Genomic DNA, 18,999 nt, shown 5'->3' on the forward strand with positions numbered 1-18,999 from the left:
GCAATTAAGTTCAAAGTTGTGTTTATTTTTATATTTTGAGAAATCTTTTAACCTCTCTTTAATTACTATGGAAGCTCTATTTCCGTCAAACACAACGTGGTAACGATTGCTAAAAACCTATCAGCCCGTTTAAAAATATGAATTGTTAAGATGGCAGCCTAGCTCAGATCAAAATGATCGCCTTTACTTTATTTCATTTATGTATCCGTTTTTTTACAACAATTGAACTAAAATTTAAAAATCACTCGATTTCAATAAAGTCTATGTATGAACCCCGTCAACATAAAGTATCAATAAAAGAAACTTTACTTGGGAGTATATGTCAGGATTGTAGGAATCAAAACGAAAAACTTATAAAATCTTTGACAAATAATTATTTTTTCCAATTTGCAGGCAGCAAACAGTCATAAAAATAGATTTTTGACGAGGTATGCAGAACGTCTGGAAACAAATGTAACAATAACGTGCAATAAACCAAAAACTTCCACCCTGCCGACAAAAAACACATTTTGACAGTTTAAGCTATGCAGGGAAATATAAAAGAACGAAACAACTCTGAGAATGTGAAATCAATGAACTTGTGTTTGCTGCAAAAATGAGTTTAAGAACTTCGGGTAAACCAGCAGCGGCAAATTTATTAGCACAAGTAGCAAATTATCAAATAACAATAGAAAAACCCAAACCAAAATGTCTCGGCTAATAGTAGATACAAATCTTTCAAAGCGACAACATCAATTGTTACGAAGCAATGCCAGGAAAAATAATTTAAATTTATAACCACCGTATTGATATTCGAAACGCTAAACAATTCCGTTACCTCTAAAAAATCACTGCTACCGAACACTCCTTTTATGTTACATTACAGTCACTGCTGGACCATACTGGATCCAGATTGTTTTCAGTTCTTGAGCTTTCCTCCTTCCTTCCAATTTTGATGAAAATAATATTTATACTTTGGTCAGTAAGTGGGGATGTGATGGTAGTTCGAGGCAAAAGAGCACAAAAGAAACCAGTGAAATATCTAAAAAAGAGAAGATTAACATGGATAAATAAATACAAAATCTTGCTGCAACTCGAGTAATAATGTCACTGATTAATTTTTCAAAGAAACTTCCACAGGCTACTGTAATGCTTTTTACAAAACTTCTGGATTGCTCCTACGTTGGTTTTTGCTTAGTCAAAATTGCTGACGTTTCGCCAATCATCTTGTTGACTTCTTCAGAGCTTGACTGAATCTGTTTGTAAATATGTTTTTTTTTTTGTAAACACGCAGTATAATAATTATATTGTATTAAAGGTTGATGATAGTAATATTTTTTTTCTTTTTATTGTTGTGTTTTTATTAATATTAAATAAAATTTATTGGCATTACAAAAAAAAATCGAATTAGTTAAACGCATGGGGTTTCCTTGACCCACTGTGCGCGGTCCAAGTGCAGTCCCCTGAATGAACACATATCACAGAGATTAAGTTAGGCTATTCACTTTTGTAAAACAAAATTTGAGTCAAAAGTGTATGTATCGATGCAAGCTATGCAAAAAGTAATATATTATTTTGAAAAAAGGAGAAAATCTGCAAAATCTAAATTTTATGATTTTCATCTTTTGCCGAAGTCATAATCCCGTTCGACGTCTCCTTTTTCTCTGACCACATACTGGATTTTTGCAGTTCTGTATAGCGTCTGTTTAATGATGCACTGAAAAATTGTTTTAACATTTGAAAACTAAAAATTATGACAATAAAGGAACCGTCAATCCCTTAATATTTCCGTGACGGCATATCTACTTATGTTTAAATGCTCATGATTACCAGGATTCCTAAAAATTGACCTATCAGAGGAGTCGTCAGATACTTTGGGATAGGTACCCCGCAAATAATTGAAAACAAACAGGTTTTCTAAAACTGGTAAATTAGTTTAAACTTCGTTATTTGCAGAAAGACAAAATATAGAATAAGTACCAATTTCACTAAAAAAGGTAGAAAACTTAGCTGTTAGTTTCTAATATGTTCATAATTATTGTTGTTAACTTCTAAATAAATTGAATTTGCTAATAGTTTATTTTGCCACAAATTTGATGAAAGCCATTTTATTTATAAATTTTATTTTGCCGTGAGCGGAGCGTAGTAAATCGAGTGATTAATAAACGATTGAATGAAGTTTTTCAAAGTTTTCGAAATGTTCAATATTAATATCATATAGTCTTACCATATACTAGACGAACTGGATCACCTACGTTGAACACGTTCTTTCGTAACGATCAACGAACAACAACAACTTCAAAAAATTCCCCGGATTGGTACTCCACCTGTTCACACCTAGCTTTCAACTTAGAGTTAAACATTGCTGCTGACAGTTCATCGGTTCGACAGTTTCTACTTTGAGTGTGGCATTTTTTCAGTGATGGTTCTTAAAAATACGCCACTAAATTTTCGAGAGGAAACTAGGTTAAGTGTGTGGATATTACCGTTTAAAAAGAAAACGCGAAAAGTGCAGGTTAGTGTGTTAAATTTGCATGCATGCCGGAAAGATATTATGTCGGTAAATTTTATTTAGAGAGAGGTTAAAACTAATGATAACTGTATTAAGAGATTATTTTATATTATTTCTGAATTTTTCGATTTATTTTGTTTTTTTCTAGAAAAATTATTTGTTGATGGTGCTTTGTGAAATCATTTCCACATTTATCCATCTTTCAACTAAATGGTTCACTATTTTTGGCGATGGCAATCTTCTATTCTATTTCAAAAGTCCTAACACTAAAAAAATTGTAAAATTAAAAAAAAAACGCTAACGATTCGATTAAAATTAAATATGATTTTGCTTCATCGGTGCATTTTAGTAAATCAATAAAACTTTATATGATTCTATAACGTCTTCTTGAAACAAAAGTATTGTCTGCATTTGGGTTAAGAAGGAAACCATTAAAATTATAATTAACAGATAATGAAATAGGGATCACAAAATATTATTTGACATGTTTAAAATAACAATTTCAACATATAGATTTAACAAAAAGGCGATCATTATTAATTGTACGGTGTTAACCGTGTTAACGCTAACGCCTTAGACTAGGAAATCCTCTTTTTTAATTTCAGGCACATGCAATATTAATGTAACAGGTTTTCTTATAAAATATAATATTCTTAATGGAATTAAACTTGGCCCGACTTTGAACTAATAATATCAGTCCTACTTAAAATAAAACGAACAGATTTTTTTCACACTTAGTTGGTAATAAAATTAAAGAAAATTATTAAGAATGTTTAGGTGTGACCTTTCACCCCTTGTTGGTTGCACTTAATTTTATACAGTCCATATACAGTGATATATATATATATATATATATATATATATATATATATATATATATATATATATATATATATATATATATATATATATATATATATATATATATATATATATATATATATATATATATATATATATATATATATATATATATATATATATATATATATATTCTCACGTATTGATTCACGGATGGAAAAATGTGATGACACTATATTCCGGGATATCATCCGTTCGCTCGTTGAACTCCGACTGGAATCCTGCAAATCTTGCATCCGACTGGAATCCTGCAGACGTTTCGCCAAAATCTCACTTGGCATCTTCAATGCTCGCGCTCTGAGTGTTCGAAGTGTTTTCATCATATAAAGTTATATTATATATATATATATATATATATATATATATATATATATATATATATATATATATATATATATATATATATATATATATATATATATATATATATATATATATATATATATATATATATATATATATATATATATATATATATATCACTGTATATGGACTGTATACGCTGACTTCTGTATCGGAAAGATGGTATGCTGACATATTATGAACTGTACTGCTTCGGTTTGTATTTGCCACTTGTCCTGATTTTTTGGAATTTGACTGGAGTAAAGGATTTAACTATGCAATAGCTCCAAAAAGAGTACCCGTCGAAGAGATCGTTTCCAACGTCGAAGCAAGTCTTTCCACCATAGACGAACAAGATTCGGAGTTAATTAGGCGAGATGTCGCCAGAGTCTCAAGACAGTCAAAACTACCGCAACCAAACTTAAGCAGAGAAGAAATGCAAGCCTTAGGGAATCTAAACAAAAACGAAAACATTCTAATAATGCCAGCAGACAAAGGAAATGCCACTGTCGTCATGAATACGTCGGATTATAATGCAAAATTTGGAGGATATTTTGAACGACCCAATATACAAACTAGTCACCAGAGATCCCACGACATATTTGGAAAAAACAACTAAGTCCAAAATTCTCGATTCATCAATAAACGAGGATACAAAGAAGAAACTTATTCCGAGGGAAAAATCGAGTCGTTGCCCAAAATTCTACGGGCTCCCAAAGATCCATAAGGACGGGGTTCCCCTGCGTCCAATCGTAAGCGCCTTTAGCTCACCATTATGCAAGCTGGAAAAACATCTGGCCAGTGCACTTCAGCCCATAGTGGAAAAGGCAGATTCCTATGTTAAAAACTCAGAACATTTCACTCAGATTTTAGGTTCTGTCAGGATGGACAAGGACGACATTATGGCAAGTTTCGATGTCAAATCCCTCTACCCGAGCATTCCAGTAGAAGAGGCACTCTTGCTTATAGAAGAAAACGAAGATCTTCAGCCGTACATAATAGATCTATCGAGACATTGCCTGAAAAACGCTTACTTTATGTACAACGGGAAAATTTACCGACAAATAGATGGAGCAGCAATGGGATCATCTCTCTCACCTGTGATTGCCAACCTCTTCATGATTTACTTCAAAAAGAAAGCAATAGAGAAGGCAAATCTGAAGCCAAAACTATGGACAAGATACGTTGATGACGTATTTGTTGTATGGCCTTTTGGCAAGGACTAGCTTTTGAAATTCCTACATCATCTGAATTCCATTCACCCAAGGATTCAATTTACAATAGAACTTGAAGAGGATAACAGTCTGCCCTTTTTAGATGTGCACATCACAAGGACCGAAGATGGACACTTGGAACACACTGTCTATAGAAAACCAACACACACTAATAGATATCTGAACGCTAAATCTCATCACCACCCATCACAGATACAGGCAGTGGCAAATACATTAATTGCTCGGTCCTTCAGGCTCACAAACGAGAGGTACCAAAGGCGCACCATCAGCAAGGCAATCAAATGGACTACCGACAAGGAGCATGCAGACGTAATGGCGGCTTTATCAGTTTGTTCTATTGGCTGGTAAACATCACATAACAGTAGACCCTCTTTTCTTTTTAAAATGATAAAGAAATAGGAGTATGAACCGACCGCTCTTAAAATATAACAGTTGAAGTTTGATTAATGTAGTCATTTTTTTAATAAGTAATAATTTGTTTTGAACATAATTCCGTTCAAATACAAATACGCAATTCATTAAATACAGGAAAAAAGAAAATCGTTTAAAGTGATTAAAGTAGAAATTTATAAACAAGTCAATATTAAAATACTTTTCAAACGTACCCAAAATATTATATTTTGATTGATTAAATTTTAGAAAAGAGTTTATTTATTACAACGTGATTTCTTGTGCATTTTAAAACGCTTTTTTTTCTGAGGTTATTAATAATTTTTTTAATGTAATATCTTGTGTGCAAACATACATAGATTTGCTATTTTCTGACCAATATATTTTTTTAAAGTATTGAAAAAACTTTGTGCGTGAAATTAAACTTTTATATATCTTTTTTTTTGTTCATATTTAATTAAAATATTGTCATCAAATAATATAAAGATAAAGTCTTCCCCTGTATATATTTTAACTCACTTTTTTATTACTCAAGGCTCAATCCAGTTTCGATTGATGCTTTTTAATTTCAGTTCAATAATAAATGTAATTTTATAGTAAAAAAGGTAGAAAAAAGAAGCAAAGCAATAGCAAATTTGTGATGCTGACGCTGGCATAGCATTTCTTGCAACTGTAAAGCGGCCTATAAACATGCAGGCAAGTGTTAAGACTTGCCTGTACAGGTGAGGACACGCGAATAAGTGCGAATGTGTATATGTCAAAACTCACGACGCGTTCAGTTCCAAAGCGCGGCTCGAAGCGAATCAGATTGTGTCTAATTTTTAGAGCAAGTGCGAAGGCCAACTTCATTTTTCGCACAGCAGCAGGCTCCACCAACTGGTGAACCTCGAGCTTTACCTGAATAGTGTGTGGTCGTAATTCGTTTTGCACTTCTCGCGGACTTATCTGGACACACTTGCGCGCGGACTTGCCTGCATGTGTTTAGCCCACATAACATCGATCAACTCAATACTTCTTATTAAATCAACAATTACATTAGCGCCCGACCCTCTTCGCCATAAAATTTTTTTAAAACTTTTGGGGTTGGGTGCTACCTGTAGGTAAAAAGTTTTAAGGAAAATATATTCGGCATATGAATTTGTTATTGGAAGTTTCTGATTTGACGAGATAACTGTTTGATCAACAAACGGGGTTGTTTGATGAGTTTTATTTAATTCGCGATAAACTTTCAATGAAGAGCGACGCCGTTGAGTCGCTCTAATTCGGCCTATTTAAATATTTGGCGTACAAATTGATCGTCGAGCGTTGTGTGTGGTTTTGGGTTAGTTATGCGCGAGATATAATTTAGACGCGAATAGGGCCTGGGTTTTATCAGCGTCGCTGCCATATACTTCGGCATATTGAACAAAGCTTTTAACACCGCCATCAATGAAGTGTACATCTTTTACACGTCTGCATTTGCACCCTTTTTTGTTTACAAATTGAGTAAGAAATTAAGTAAAGCAATAAAATATTCGAACGATCTGATAGAACGAGAGAGAAAACAACCGACAAAGCAGCTGCCAAGATAGCCATAAACACAACAACGCGAACACAATAAAAGTTAAAAATATAGGACAAAGAATAGGGTGGTGAATAGCATCAAAGAGGGCGTAATTTTGTGGAATCTTCACGAATCCGGCGGTAAACGATGGGGATCGATAAAAAGTCATTGGCGTGGGTAATGAGAATTTGATAATAATCGCCAATCTGATGTTCGCGATTGAACTTGATCAAATAACCCTCCTGAAGACGAATATTCCTTTCTGTCACGTATGGTTTAGGTTAGTTTAACCTAAAATTTTTCGTACCACTCATTTATTTAGATATGGAAAAATGTATTCATGAACACATTGCTTTGTTTGTTGATACAACGTTCTTATATGCATTAGTTTATTGGCTAATCTTATTTGCACAGAAATCTTGCATGAATTTTTTTAAATTTTTTTTTGTTTCTACGCACACGTATTTGTCTTGTAAAGCTGTATCGACTTCAGTGTATTGCTGTCTGCACCCACCAATAGGTGATCCACATTCTGCCCAACTCGAGACCCTTACTTTTGAGTTTGGTTGCTGTATAAGATAATAAATTCTGGAACGTAGCTGGCAAGTTGGTTGAATCCACATAAATTTAAGAATGTCTTTCTGAGGAAAAAAACCATCCACAATCTTCATTCATAGTTGCACATGTCTCTTAGTCTGAAAGCAATGTCGTTTGTTATCCTACCTCCTTTCCGAATTGAGTTGAAGTCTCCTGATAAATATAGTTCTTTATCGCATCTTTATTGCATTTAATGTGCGTGTGCGAAAAATGGATCTTTTCTTATTGCGTCTGCATTATCGTTTTTTTTTATGTTGATTATAAATATTTTATGTATATCGAGACGCCTCAACTTGCTCTAGGTATCTTGCTTATACCACTATAAATGTGGCTGCATTCTCCCACGGTCTCCGTTCCTTTGCCTTTTTTTTTGTCTCGATTAGCTCGCAAATATCGATCTCCATTCTCTTTATTTCCTCAAACACTTATTGTTTGGTCCTTATTCCTTGTTCATTCCACGTGGCTAGTTGCAAAGTCTTTTTCCGCTGAGTTTGTCGTTTTCGATTTGATCCGTCCTGGTACCAAGGGTTTCAGTCGAAAAATGTTCAGCATGTTATTGTTTTCCGGATGACAGGCCTGTCGCTCAAACGCCCACCCTGGATACTCACTCAACCTTAGCCAATGAGCTCCGGTTTTGTGGCGCTGGAGATTCGCCATCGCCCTATTCCTGTCATTTGTATAACAGGTATCAATTTTAACTTTTAGATTGAGTGGACAGTTCTCGAGATTTGTATACCCTGTCAGCATTGCGCCTACTCCGGACTCCTTTGACCACTAGAGAACGAGTATTAGTATTTACTAATGGCAGGTATTTCCAAAGATGGTGATATTATTTTGTTTTTATTTCTTTTACTGATTAGGAAATAGATATCGAAATGTGCCTTTAACTAGAATGTTAGACCCTTATTTGTCTATTTATACTTTTGAGAAAATAAATTTTATTTGTAGTGATGTCGCAAAACGTTCCCTAGCGGTGATACAGTCAAGTGACATCACTCCACTCAGGCGAGCGTTGATCGCCTAAGAAAAGCCCTTTTTATTAGTTTTTCACTCCAAGCCTTTACGATAATTACTTTTCAGTGACCTGCATAATTGATCACCCAATATAACCAAATTTACGGTACGGCAAAAAAATAGGCAGAAAATCGAATCCCAACAAGAAACTTTAGTTTTATGTAAAGGATCCAAAAGGGCAAATCTATCTTGTGGAAAAAAAACACTACAATAACTCTTGATGCAGTTGACTGTTTCGGTCGTAATGTACTTTTAATTGCTCGTCTTTACAAGTTATTTTGAATCGGGTCCAGTTTTATTAAATCAAACATTGTTTTTTTTTTCTTTTTTTGTAAATAATGGAACGTTTCCACTAATGCGTATCGATTTTACTAATTACTGTAATTTCGTCCTTTGTGTCGGGCCAAATGCGTTCAAATAATAAACCGCAACGAGAAATCTTGATTACTGATTCCTGCTCTATTTAATTTTTAAAGATTCCTATCGAGAACGACATTTCAGCACACTTATTAATGTACTAAATACTTAAATGTAAACTATACATTTAGTATTTTTCGTTTTTGCGCATTTTAGCCATATATAGAAGATAGAAGTACCCTGAGTGAATACCGATTCTAGAGAAATGTCGGGCGATAATGCTAAATGATAATCGTGTACTAAACGTGGTACACTTTTATAGCAAAATGCCAGGTATAAACCTGAGATATAAAATAATAATATTGAATTCTCATCTCCAGAAATAAATGAGGTGGGTTCAAGCAAATCTATGTGATGGTACTTCTGGTAATCGTAAAAATATAAGTTTGGATATATTATAGGAAGACTTACAAATTAAGTTATGGTTTGTTGTCACACTATTTTATTTGGCAGTGATTGGAAATTTCAGTTTCCGATCACGTTTTTTCTACGAGCCTGCGAAAAACATAAACTTTTGAAGCCACCGTGAAAAAAATATTGAGAGGGACCATTGAATATACCCCCGGGCATCCGGGCATTTAAAATCTCGATAATCAACATTTATTTTCCAAATACCTAGTTCGATGAACGACCCCTCTGTGTATCGTTGTGTTTTAAAATTGTATAGAAAAAAAAAACATTTTCCTTGGGAATAATAATTATAGATAGGCTTCTAAGCCGCCTGCCTGTGTTTGTGCAGCACGAAACTCACCAAATTAATATGACACGACCAGGTGAATATTATCGTTCCTATGTATGCATGTATATTATGCGTATATGTTCAACGTCGGAGAGGTAAATCAGTCCATCAGCGTACAATGCTCCATTGTGTAAAACTGAAATTAATCTTGGTGCTTGAAAAATAAAGTAAAAAGGACGTCGATTATAGAGATGAAGCGGCGTTCTGACATTAAATCGTTGCGAGGATTCTGGAATTTTTGTTTTGCTATATGCATGCGCCTTTGCACTGCGCCATTGTTTTGAATTCTTTTAAATACGTCACGTTGTTGACATACGTTGACGTAGTTAGTATACCTATTCACTTAATCCACTAAATACATTTCGCCTGGTATTAAATAATAAAAGAAAAACTTTTTTACAATATTATCTTTTTACGCGATATTTTTCAAAATTAGCAACGTAATGTAATGGTAAAGGATTAATTTTGCTTTATCTAACTAAAAATGTTGATGTTCCTAGAGGTATTTTAACGAGTAGTATCTTGGATTTTTTTGACAACGAAACAACAGCCGATTATATATATATATATATATATATATATATATATATATATATATATATATATATATATATATATATATATATATATATATATATATATATATATATATATATATATATATATATATACAGTGTGTCCAAGATAAGGATGCACAGCATGGGGATCTCGGAAACTATAAGAGATACAGTGTCGGTTAAATTAGACAAAAGTTGCGCATTTTGATACCGAACAAGATCCCGTTTTACAAATTTGAAAATTCCAAGCCGTTCCGGAAATATCCGAGAAAAACCGAAATATTGCGATTTCGTTTTTATTATTTTTTAAAGCTATTTGAAAAGATATGAAAAAACGGAAAACACTTTTCCATTGGCACTTTTTAATCTCTCCAAATTGACGTTAACAAATTTTCATTACAGCGTTTCGATTCCATGGAACCACCATCAACTTTGATTTTTCTTATGGAACGGAAAAAAAGTACACATGGAGTAGGCCATGACAAAATGACATCCAGTCAATTTCAATGACACATTAATGTTATTTGTCTTTGTTATCAGTCGATCATAAGTTTATTCCTTTAGTTATTGTTTTTGTATTTTTATTGTTGTTGTCTTTTTCTAATTTATTTTGTTCTACAATGGAGGGAGGTAATTTTACAAACGAAGAAAAATGTGATATGCTGTCTTGCTACATCTGATGCCAAAGAAATTGTGTGGAAGCCGAGCGTATGTATTCTAACAAATACCCAGAGCGGAGACAACCTGACAAGAGTATTTTTCGGCGTTTGTTATTTAATCTGAAAGAATATGGATCATTTAAGAAGCCTGCATTATCCCGACAAAAACCTTCCAATGAAGAAAACCAATACATTGTTCTACAATCTGTTATCGAAAATCCACAAACTTCGACCAGAGAAATTGAAGACCAGAATGGGGTAGCTAAATCTACAGCTCAGTTTATTTTAAGGAAAAATGAATTTAAGCCTTACAAATTCAGAATATGTCAAGGATTAAAACCGGGTGACGACGAACGACGTAGACATTTTTGTGAGTGGTATACCAGGATGTGTGATGAGAGTTTTAATTTTCCATATAAAGTGATTTGGTCTGATGAAAGTATGGTGACCAATAACGGTATTTATAACAGGCGCAATACACACTATTGGTCGCATCAAAATCCACGTGTTAATAGACTATCCAGACATCAAGTTCGCTTTGGGTTTAATATTTGGTGTGGGATTTTTGGTAGCAAGATTATAGGCCCTATTTTCTATAATAATTCCTTAACTTCCGAGCGGTACCTTGACATCTTGAGGCACGATTTAGAAGATGCCTTAGATGATTTACCGCTAGGCGCTGTGCAAGGCTGCTGGTTCCAACAAGATGGTGCCCCAGCCCATAACTCCAGAGAAGTTCGCCAATATTTAACTGAACGGTTTGATGGAAAATACATTGGGACTTACAGTGAAACACCTTGGCCTCCAAGGTCCCCGGACTTAACTCCCTTGGACTTTTTCTTATGGGGCTACATAAAAAATGAGGTATTCAAAGAATGTTTTGACAACGAGGAACAATTACGTCAATCAGTACGAGCAGCGTTTAATAAAATTACTCCTGAAATGTTAAGTCGTGTTTTGGAGTCTACCGTGAGACGGGCGTACTTATGTACTTATTTATTCGAACATTTGTTATAGAATTTGTTTTTCATTAACTTGTTGGATTTAGTTGTTATGTTAAATGAACAGTTAGAGTTAGTAAATAAATAAATCCATCCATAGTTTCTATAGATTTTTCGTTATTTCGGCTTTATGAAAATATTTGCATTTATATTGATTTCATCAACCTTTTCTAACTGCGTGGCGACGAAGATCTAGACTAACGAATTAACTAGTCAAGCTGTTCGGTGCTCTTCTTCAACGTTCCGAAATTTAAACATCTTATCCTGAATGATACTAATATTTTATTCCAGAATGCTTCAGCTCAAGCAGCTCTGCATGCCGCTCAGGCATTGGCAATTACACAAAATTCACACACGACCACCCCCACCACGCCTGTTACAAACGGACAGGATATTCAAGGGGGTCCCAACACAGTGCTCAGGGTTATTGTCGAGCACATGATATACCCAATCAGTTTGGATATTTTACATTTGGTAAAGCCTTTTCTGTCACATAACGCTTTAAATTCGAGCGATTATTTTATTTTTTAGATTTTTCAGCGATTCGGAAAGGTTCTAAAAATAGTCACTTTCACGAAAAACAGTAAGTTCTTTTTGAAAGATGTGGCTGGCACCGCGGATTTCCAATTTGCGCATTAAATTGCAGATTCGTTCCAAGCGTTAATCCAGTATCCGGATACACAGTCAGCTCAAGCAGCCAAACAAGCCCTTGATGGTCAAAATGTTTACAATAGTTGCTGCACGCTAAGAATAGACTATTCCAAAATGTCTTCTCTCAACGTAAAATACAACAATGACAAATCGCGAGACTTTACCAACCCCAATTTACCAACTGGCGACGGTACGGAGCAACTGGCTCTAACCGGTGGTCTGGCTGGGGGTCTTGGTGCAGACATATTGTTGCTGGCAGCTCAGCCTAGACTAACGAGAGAGCGATTGGCAGGTAAGCTGAATGTTTTATCCGGTGGCGCCCCAACGATTTTTTGGCGAACAATCATCGAACAAAATGTTTGATTTTGAGATTCCTTATTGGCCGGAGCTCCTGGTGTCCTTAATGGGCCCTTTATGCACGGACTAACTTCCCCACTAGCAACTCCTTATCCGACCGTCACGGGAGCGATACCTGGACTGGGTAGTCTAGCTGCGCTGGGACAAGCTGCGCCAGGGCTCAGGAGCCTTACAACTCCCGGTCTAGCATTAGCCACCGTGCTTTTAGTTAGCAATCTAAACGAGGAGGTCAGTATTTTTATTCTTATTTGATTCAAGTAGGTTTTATATAGTATATGCTGTAGGATTAATTAGGTTAGGATTTATATAGTGAATGTTTATCTTGCAAAAATATGTCGTACACGAGATATTGACGTAGTGATATTTTTTACGTATCTTCCTTTTACGTATCTGTTTCTGTGGACGACGGATTACGGAATTTTTGTTATTCATACATTTATATGAATCGGTTGATTTTACCTAAATATGATCCGAAACCTTCGCACCCCGCAGTAAATTTAAGTAAGATATTTTTCATAAAATTGAATTGAACAAAGTTTTTTCTAAAGCTTGAATCTGCAGCTCTAAAAAATTTCATAATGACATCACTTTCGATAAAATGTAGAGAAACTAGAACTAGAACTCAATTATCCGTTGGTTATGGAATACCACATGAACATCGAAGAATTTGGAATAACGAAATCCGTTCACTTCAGTGCAAGAAAAGTATTTTCTTGTATGTACAGACTTACAAAAAATATATTAAAAGAAGGTCCAACCACTAATAAGTAACTATTAAATTAGTAAAATTCATTTTCATGAATCTCTGTACAAAGTACTTTTTGCATAATAATGGCACAACCTTCTGTTCATTAAAGTTAGTAGAGTTATTATTTAAGAATTAAGATTTTCAACTTAAGGAAAGCCACGTTGTATATGTACATTTAGTTCAACTGATTATTCATTATTCTTTATTCTGTTCCGGCTTTATGATTGTTTGAAAGCCTATTGAGTGGATATTTCATTGAAACAATAATGTAAAAAACTGACTTTTTGACTATTGTCATAGCAAACCACCCTTGTGAAAAAAATATATATTGATCTTGACCAATAAAATGAGGTAATATACACATACCGAAATTTAATTTATACGAAAGATCTAAGGAATTTGCTGATACAAGTGCCGAAATTTTCAAAAAAATGTTTATTGTTATCTCAAAAAGTGTCAATTTTCCAAAATACAAAAATGGAACAATATACGTGTGTTCCATTGTAAATAATAGATAGGTGCTGTAAGAGACTTAATTACGAGATATCCCTGTATGAAGGGAATCTAATTTTATTGTATTCAGCGCCCTCGTACTCATACGTCTAATAAGTTTTTCGATAAAACAAATACCTTGGAGATATAGAAGAATCTCCCGGCAATGTGTATAATGTTTAGTATTCAAAAATATTGTTCGCTGGGAATAGCACTAACAAAAATTTCGTGAAAATAGTTGAGTGTATTTTACATTTTCGAAACCTATACGGTTAACATTGGAACATTTGCTTTTAATGTCTTTTAAGGTATTTAATTTTTGTTTAACTGGTTTGGCAGATTTTAGGTACGGTATAAACATTAGCAAAAAGTCTTCTATTTTTGTAAATAGTGGATCATAATTTTAGGTTCGTCCTTTTTTTACAAAAGTATGCATACTCACATAATTTTTTGTATAAATGAAATATTTTGAATTTGGAAAGATATTTCATATATCATTCTAATAACTTATCTATGATAACAAGGTTGAAAAGGTTTTTTTCAAAAGTATTTTACACAGTTTGTTAATGCAATAAAAATTATTTATTACATTAATTACACTAATACAATTATTTATTAATAATTAATTTTAGACTATTAATAATAAGGTATAGAAAAAAACCTATGAACTCCATTTGAATTACCACACATAGTAATAACGATGGAACCAATTTTTTTTTGTTTTTTGCCTATACAATGACGAAAAATCTAATACGCTGTTTTTCTTTTTTTACATTTGCTGCCCCCCTTCTCGGCGGTCTAAAATAAACCGCACTACCTCTTTGTGCCACGTCACATTCTACTGTCATCTTTCTTCTATTTGTAGATGGTCACGCCTGACGCTCTCTTTACACTATTTGGTATGTTTTCACGTTTAATTATATGATATTAATTTTTTATCTGATAATATCAACAAATTTTGTTCTTTTAACCAATTATTAACACTAATTTTAACATTCTAACATTGATTGCCCCTTTTATTTCTCTTAGGTTCATTCTCAAACTAAACATTTCTGGGTGTTTTTTTCCGTTATGTATTGATTTCATTTGAGAATTGGTTAAAATAACAATCTTTGTAAAAGACGATTTTACTTGGGAATTATAAAGCGCTTCATATTTTACTTATTCATATCTCTTCCCACTTTTATTATAAAATCAACGTTGGTATACTACTACTATACTACGTATACTATAAAACAAAAAATAAAAGAAACAACAAGAACTAAATAATGTATAAGTGTTAACTATAAGTCAATAAAACATTCCGCAAGTATATAAAAATCCGGTTATGCTATAAAAAAATCCCAAATAAAATTGAGCGTTAGTCATTCCTTCTTTATTTGTTTTTTATTTGTTTTTATTATCTTTTTCTTATCTTGTTAAGCTTTCTGCTTAGTCATCTAGATAATTCATTTTTTGTAAGTTGTTTAAAAAATGATTCTATTTTCTTTCATTTTGTTGTAGGTTTGTTGTTTTTTTTTGCATGACGTTAATATGTTTCGAAACTTTTTCATGGTGTATTTAATTTATGTTATTTGTTCTGTCGAATTTTTCAATGTACTTTTTAAAATAAAGTCTTTGTTTAATTCGACTGCATTATTTAAATGTTATAAACCTCCTTTCCATTTAGTTCTACCGATCTATAAATTGTCATTTTTATAGATTTTTTGTTTAGATTTTTTTGTTCACTTATGTCACTACATCATCCACTTTTTTATTCACATATATTTCAATGTTGCATTTCATTATTTTCATTGTTGCATTACAATTTTAGGAGTATATGGCGACGTCCAGCGGGTTAAGATATTATACAACAAAAAGGATTCTGCATTGGTGCAGCTGGCTGAACCACATCAAGCACATCTTGGTAAACTATGAGCCAACCGTTTTCGAAAAATATATATTTAATATGTTCCAGCTATAACTCACATGGATAAGCTCAAAGTGTTCGGCAAAAACATCCGGGTGATGCTAAGCAAACATCAGTCGGTCCAAATGCCTAAAGAAGGCCAACCCGACGCTGGTTTAACCAAAGATTACAGCCAGAGTCCATTGCATAGATTCAAGAAGCCGGGTTCGAAAAATTATCAGAACATTTATCCACCCTCCTCAACCTTACACCTGAGCAACATCCCGGCAACCGTGAATGAGGATGATATTAAAGAGGCTTTTACTAAAAATGGGTTTACCGTTAAAGCCTTTAAATTCTTTCCGTAAGTTGCGTTATGTATAACTCGTATCCAAAGGGTCGAAAAGGGTAAAATATGAACATTAACATCCCATGAAAAAAACTGTTTCTTAATCTTTGATCATTTTAAACTAACTAAAAAACTAAACGATTAAAGATAGAAAAAATCACTTTTTCCATATGAAGTAGGGAAAGATTTAATCTAGAATACAGTACTACCATTCATATTGTGACAGAATTTCGAATATGCACCGCAGGAATAAAAAGGTGTGAATATATGCTAAAAACGTAAAAACATTTTTTTAAATTTTTGTGACGAAATAATTCTCCAAAAATCTTGCTGTACTTATAGGACACGGGCGCTATGTAAACACCGAAATCCAATTAAAAGTATAACTTTTTTACATTGAAAAAAGATGGGGTTGAAATGACACATACACTTAAATAATGAATAATTTGCCAATCAACCGATATTTGTAGTTCATTTGGTGACAGGGGATATTTTTTGATGAGTTAGCTTATTAATTAATTATTTTTTCCTTCTCTGTAGAAAAGACAAGAAAATGGCGCTAATCCAACTCCCAAGTATGGAAGAGGCTGTTATAGCGTTAATAAAAATGCACAATTACCAGCTGTCTGAGTCAAACCACTTGAGGGTATCATTTTCAAAGTCAAGTATATAAAGGGGATACCAATTCTTGGAGCACAGTATTCATTCCATTGGCCGAGTCACAAAGATGGTAGCTAATCGATAAAAACATCGTTTATTTATTACAATTAAGAAATTAACATATACTATTATGTTACAATAGACTGTCAATTTGCAAGTTAGATTTACTTTTTTGTTTATTGAACAATCCGACAAATGCAGTATACAAAGTAAGTATTTTTTATAGGTTAGGTTTACTAGGTTGTAGTTTTACTTGTAGCTTTTTCCATGCAATCTCTTTATATGTTCTTTTTATACAATTCTGCTTTGTGTTGTTTTCTTGTCCAGTATTAATATTTGCTTTAATATTGCCTAAGCAAACTGTTGAACAGGCGTAACAAGAAAATCGTAAGATTTATATTAAAGTTATTGAAATTTGCCGCGATGTTATTTTTTGTAAGTTTATATTATATATATATATATAAAATGTTCAATGTGTGTTTTCCTAGAAGACACACAAAAACTAGGTTGTTTATTGAGATAAGACCTTCTTAATTGTTGCAAAATTTTAAAAATTTATTATTATAGTTGTTGAGTTACATTAGGGTTTTTAACTATAGATGATGACCTAATTGAGGCACTAACATGATAAAATTTTTGTTACAATTTTAGATTTCAGGTTCAAGTAATACATAATAATGACATTTTTATATTTTAAGGTAATAATATGGATAGTGATACCAAGAAAAAATTAAGAAGGTTTTCCAAAACACAAAATCTACATGGGTATAACCTATTTAAAATAAATGAATATATATAAATATATACATAGTATTAATGGCTATAGTATTGTTAATTGTCGCGGAGTTTCTTAGCATATTTGGTAGTGGTTAGCCAGTGACATTAGTATAGGGTAATCACAGGGTGTTAGCCATACCCCTAGAGGTATAAATTGTATTTCTAGTAGGGAGCAATTCATATTGCCTCTCAATGCAGGCAATCGTGTTTTACCTCGGCAACATTCTTGAGGTTGAATATTGTAAAATAGTGCCGCCTAATTTTTTGCTAGTTCAGCTCATTTTACCCAAAATAGAACACTTCGAGGCCAAGCAAAGTTTTACAGTGTTCTTCTAATAAAGAAATGAAAAAGAATCTCGTATTTCAACTATACTGTCTCTTGTATTTTACCTATGTCTGACATGTTTGCCTGAAACTTTCACTGTATTTATAAATTTTTCTCTATATCTCTATACTTATACACTTTGACAATCATGAATTTAATTTTGTAAAAATGGAAATGAGAGCGTGATCGAAATTTTCTCCTGTACAAACCAACTGGAGGTACTTTCTTTAAATTGTTCTTCAAATTTTCTGCAGAATTTCATTGCAATTGCAGCAAGAATGTAAAATATCTTATTTTAAACAATGACATCCGAAATGGGTTTTTAAACAATTGATGCTTATTCCTCTGGTACTAAATATGTATGTATAATTTATTGTTAATGAAGCATAGAAAATACATACCACCAAACAAAATTTATATAGGGTACAAGCCTTTATTAAAATTTGTTTCTCCCAGGTTTAGTCGGTTGTACAGCATTTTTCCGGATATGCCGAAGGGCTATTGATAACAGGTCAAAAACTGATAATCTTCAAATTCCTAAAGATCCTGCCATAATTTATCAAAACTTTATTAGTTAGAAGTAAACATATGTAAATATATGTAAAAACCATTTGTCCCATGTTTACAAAAAATTTAAAAGGGTGAATGGCAAAAAATAACTAAGTACAAATTGTTTAAAAATCAGCTGTTGAAAGTTGTTTATTCATGCAATGATACATATTAATGGCATTAAATACGAAGAACAAAATAACCAAAAATAAATTGAGGGAGTTGTGGGTTTTCTATGTTTCCTTAACTGCAAAAAAAATCTTCCTGTTATTTGTATAAACTAAAATTTTATACTGTCGTTTTAAGGCACATATCACGCACGCAAGCATTTGCCAAATTGAAGTCAATATCTACAAT

General features: G+C 33.0%; 1 protein-coding gene across 15 annotated transcripts in view; it reads left to right on the plus strand.

The window, feature by feature from the left end:
• Positions 1–18,979, plus strand: part of LOC132703146 (polypyrimidine tract-binding protein 2) — a 569,388-nt gene extending 550,409 nt beyond the window's left edge. For 14 of the 15 annotated variants that reach the window (XM_060672251.1, XM_060672258.1, XM_060672257.1 and 11 more), the window contains 8 exons: positions 12,138–12,320; positions 12,378–12,429; positions 12,493–12,789; positions 12,868–13,082; positions 14,960–14,993; positions 15,908–16,000; positions 16,052–16,346; positions 16,872–18,979. In XM_060672251.1, coding sequence (XP_060528234.1) covers positions 12,138–12,320; positions 12,378–12,429; positions 12,493–12,789; positions 12,868–13,082; positions 14,960–14,993; positions 15,908–16,000; positions 16,052–16,346; positions 16,872–17,004 — 1,302 coding nt within the window. In that variant the 3' untranslated portion in view covers positions 17,005–18,979. Of the gene's footprint in view, positions 1–12,137; positions 12,321–12,377; positions 12,430–12,492; positions 12,790–12,867; positions 13,083–14,959; positions 14,994–15,907; positions 16,001–16,051; positions 16,347–16,871 lie in introns of those variants that run through there. The other variant, XM_060672266.1, reaches the window with a different exon arrangement.
• Positions 18,980–18,999: the final 20 nt, after the last annotated feature.

The sequence above is a fragment of the Cylas formicarius genome, unplaced genomic scaffold (genome assembly GCF_029955315.1).
Source record: "Cylas formicarius isolate icCylForm1 unplaced genomic scaffold, icCylForm1.1 PGA_scaffold_6__28_contigs__length_40554024, whole genome shotgun sequence".
Lineage (NCBI taxonomy): Eukaryota > Metazoa > Arthropoda > Insecta > Coleoptera > Brentidae > Cylas > Cylas formicarius.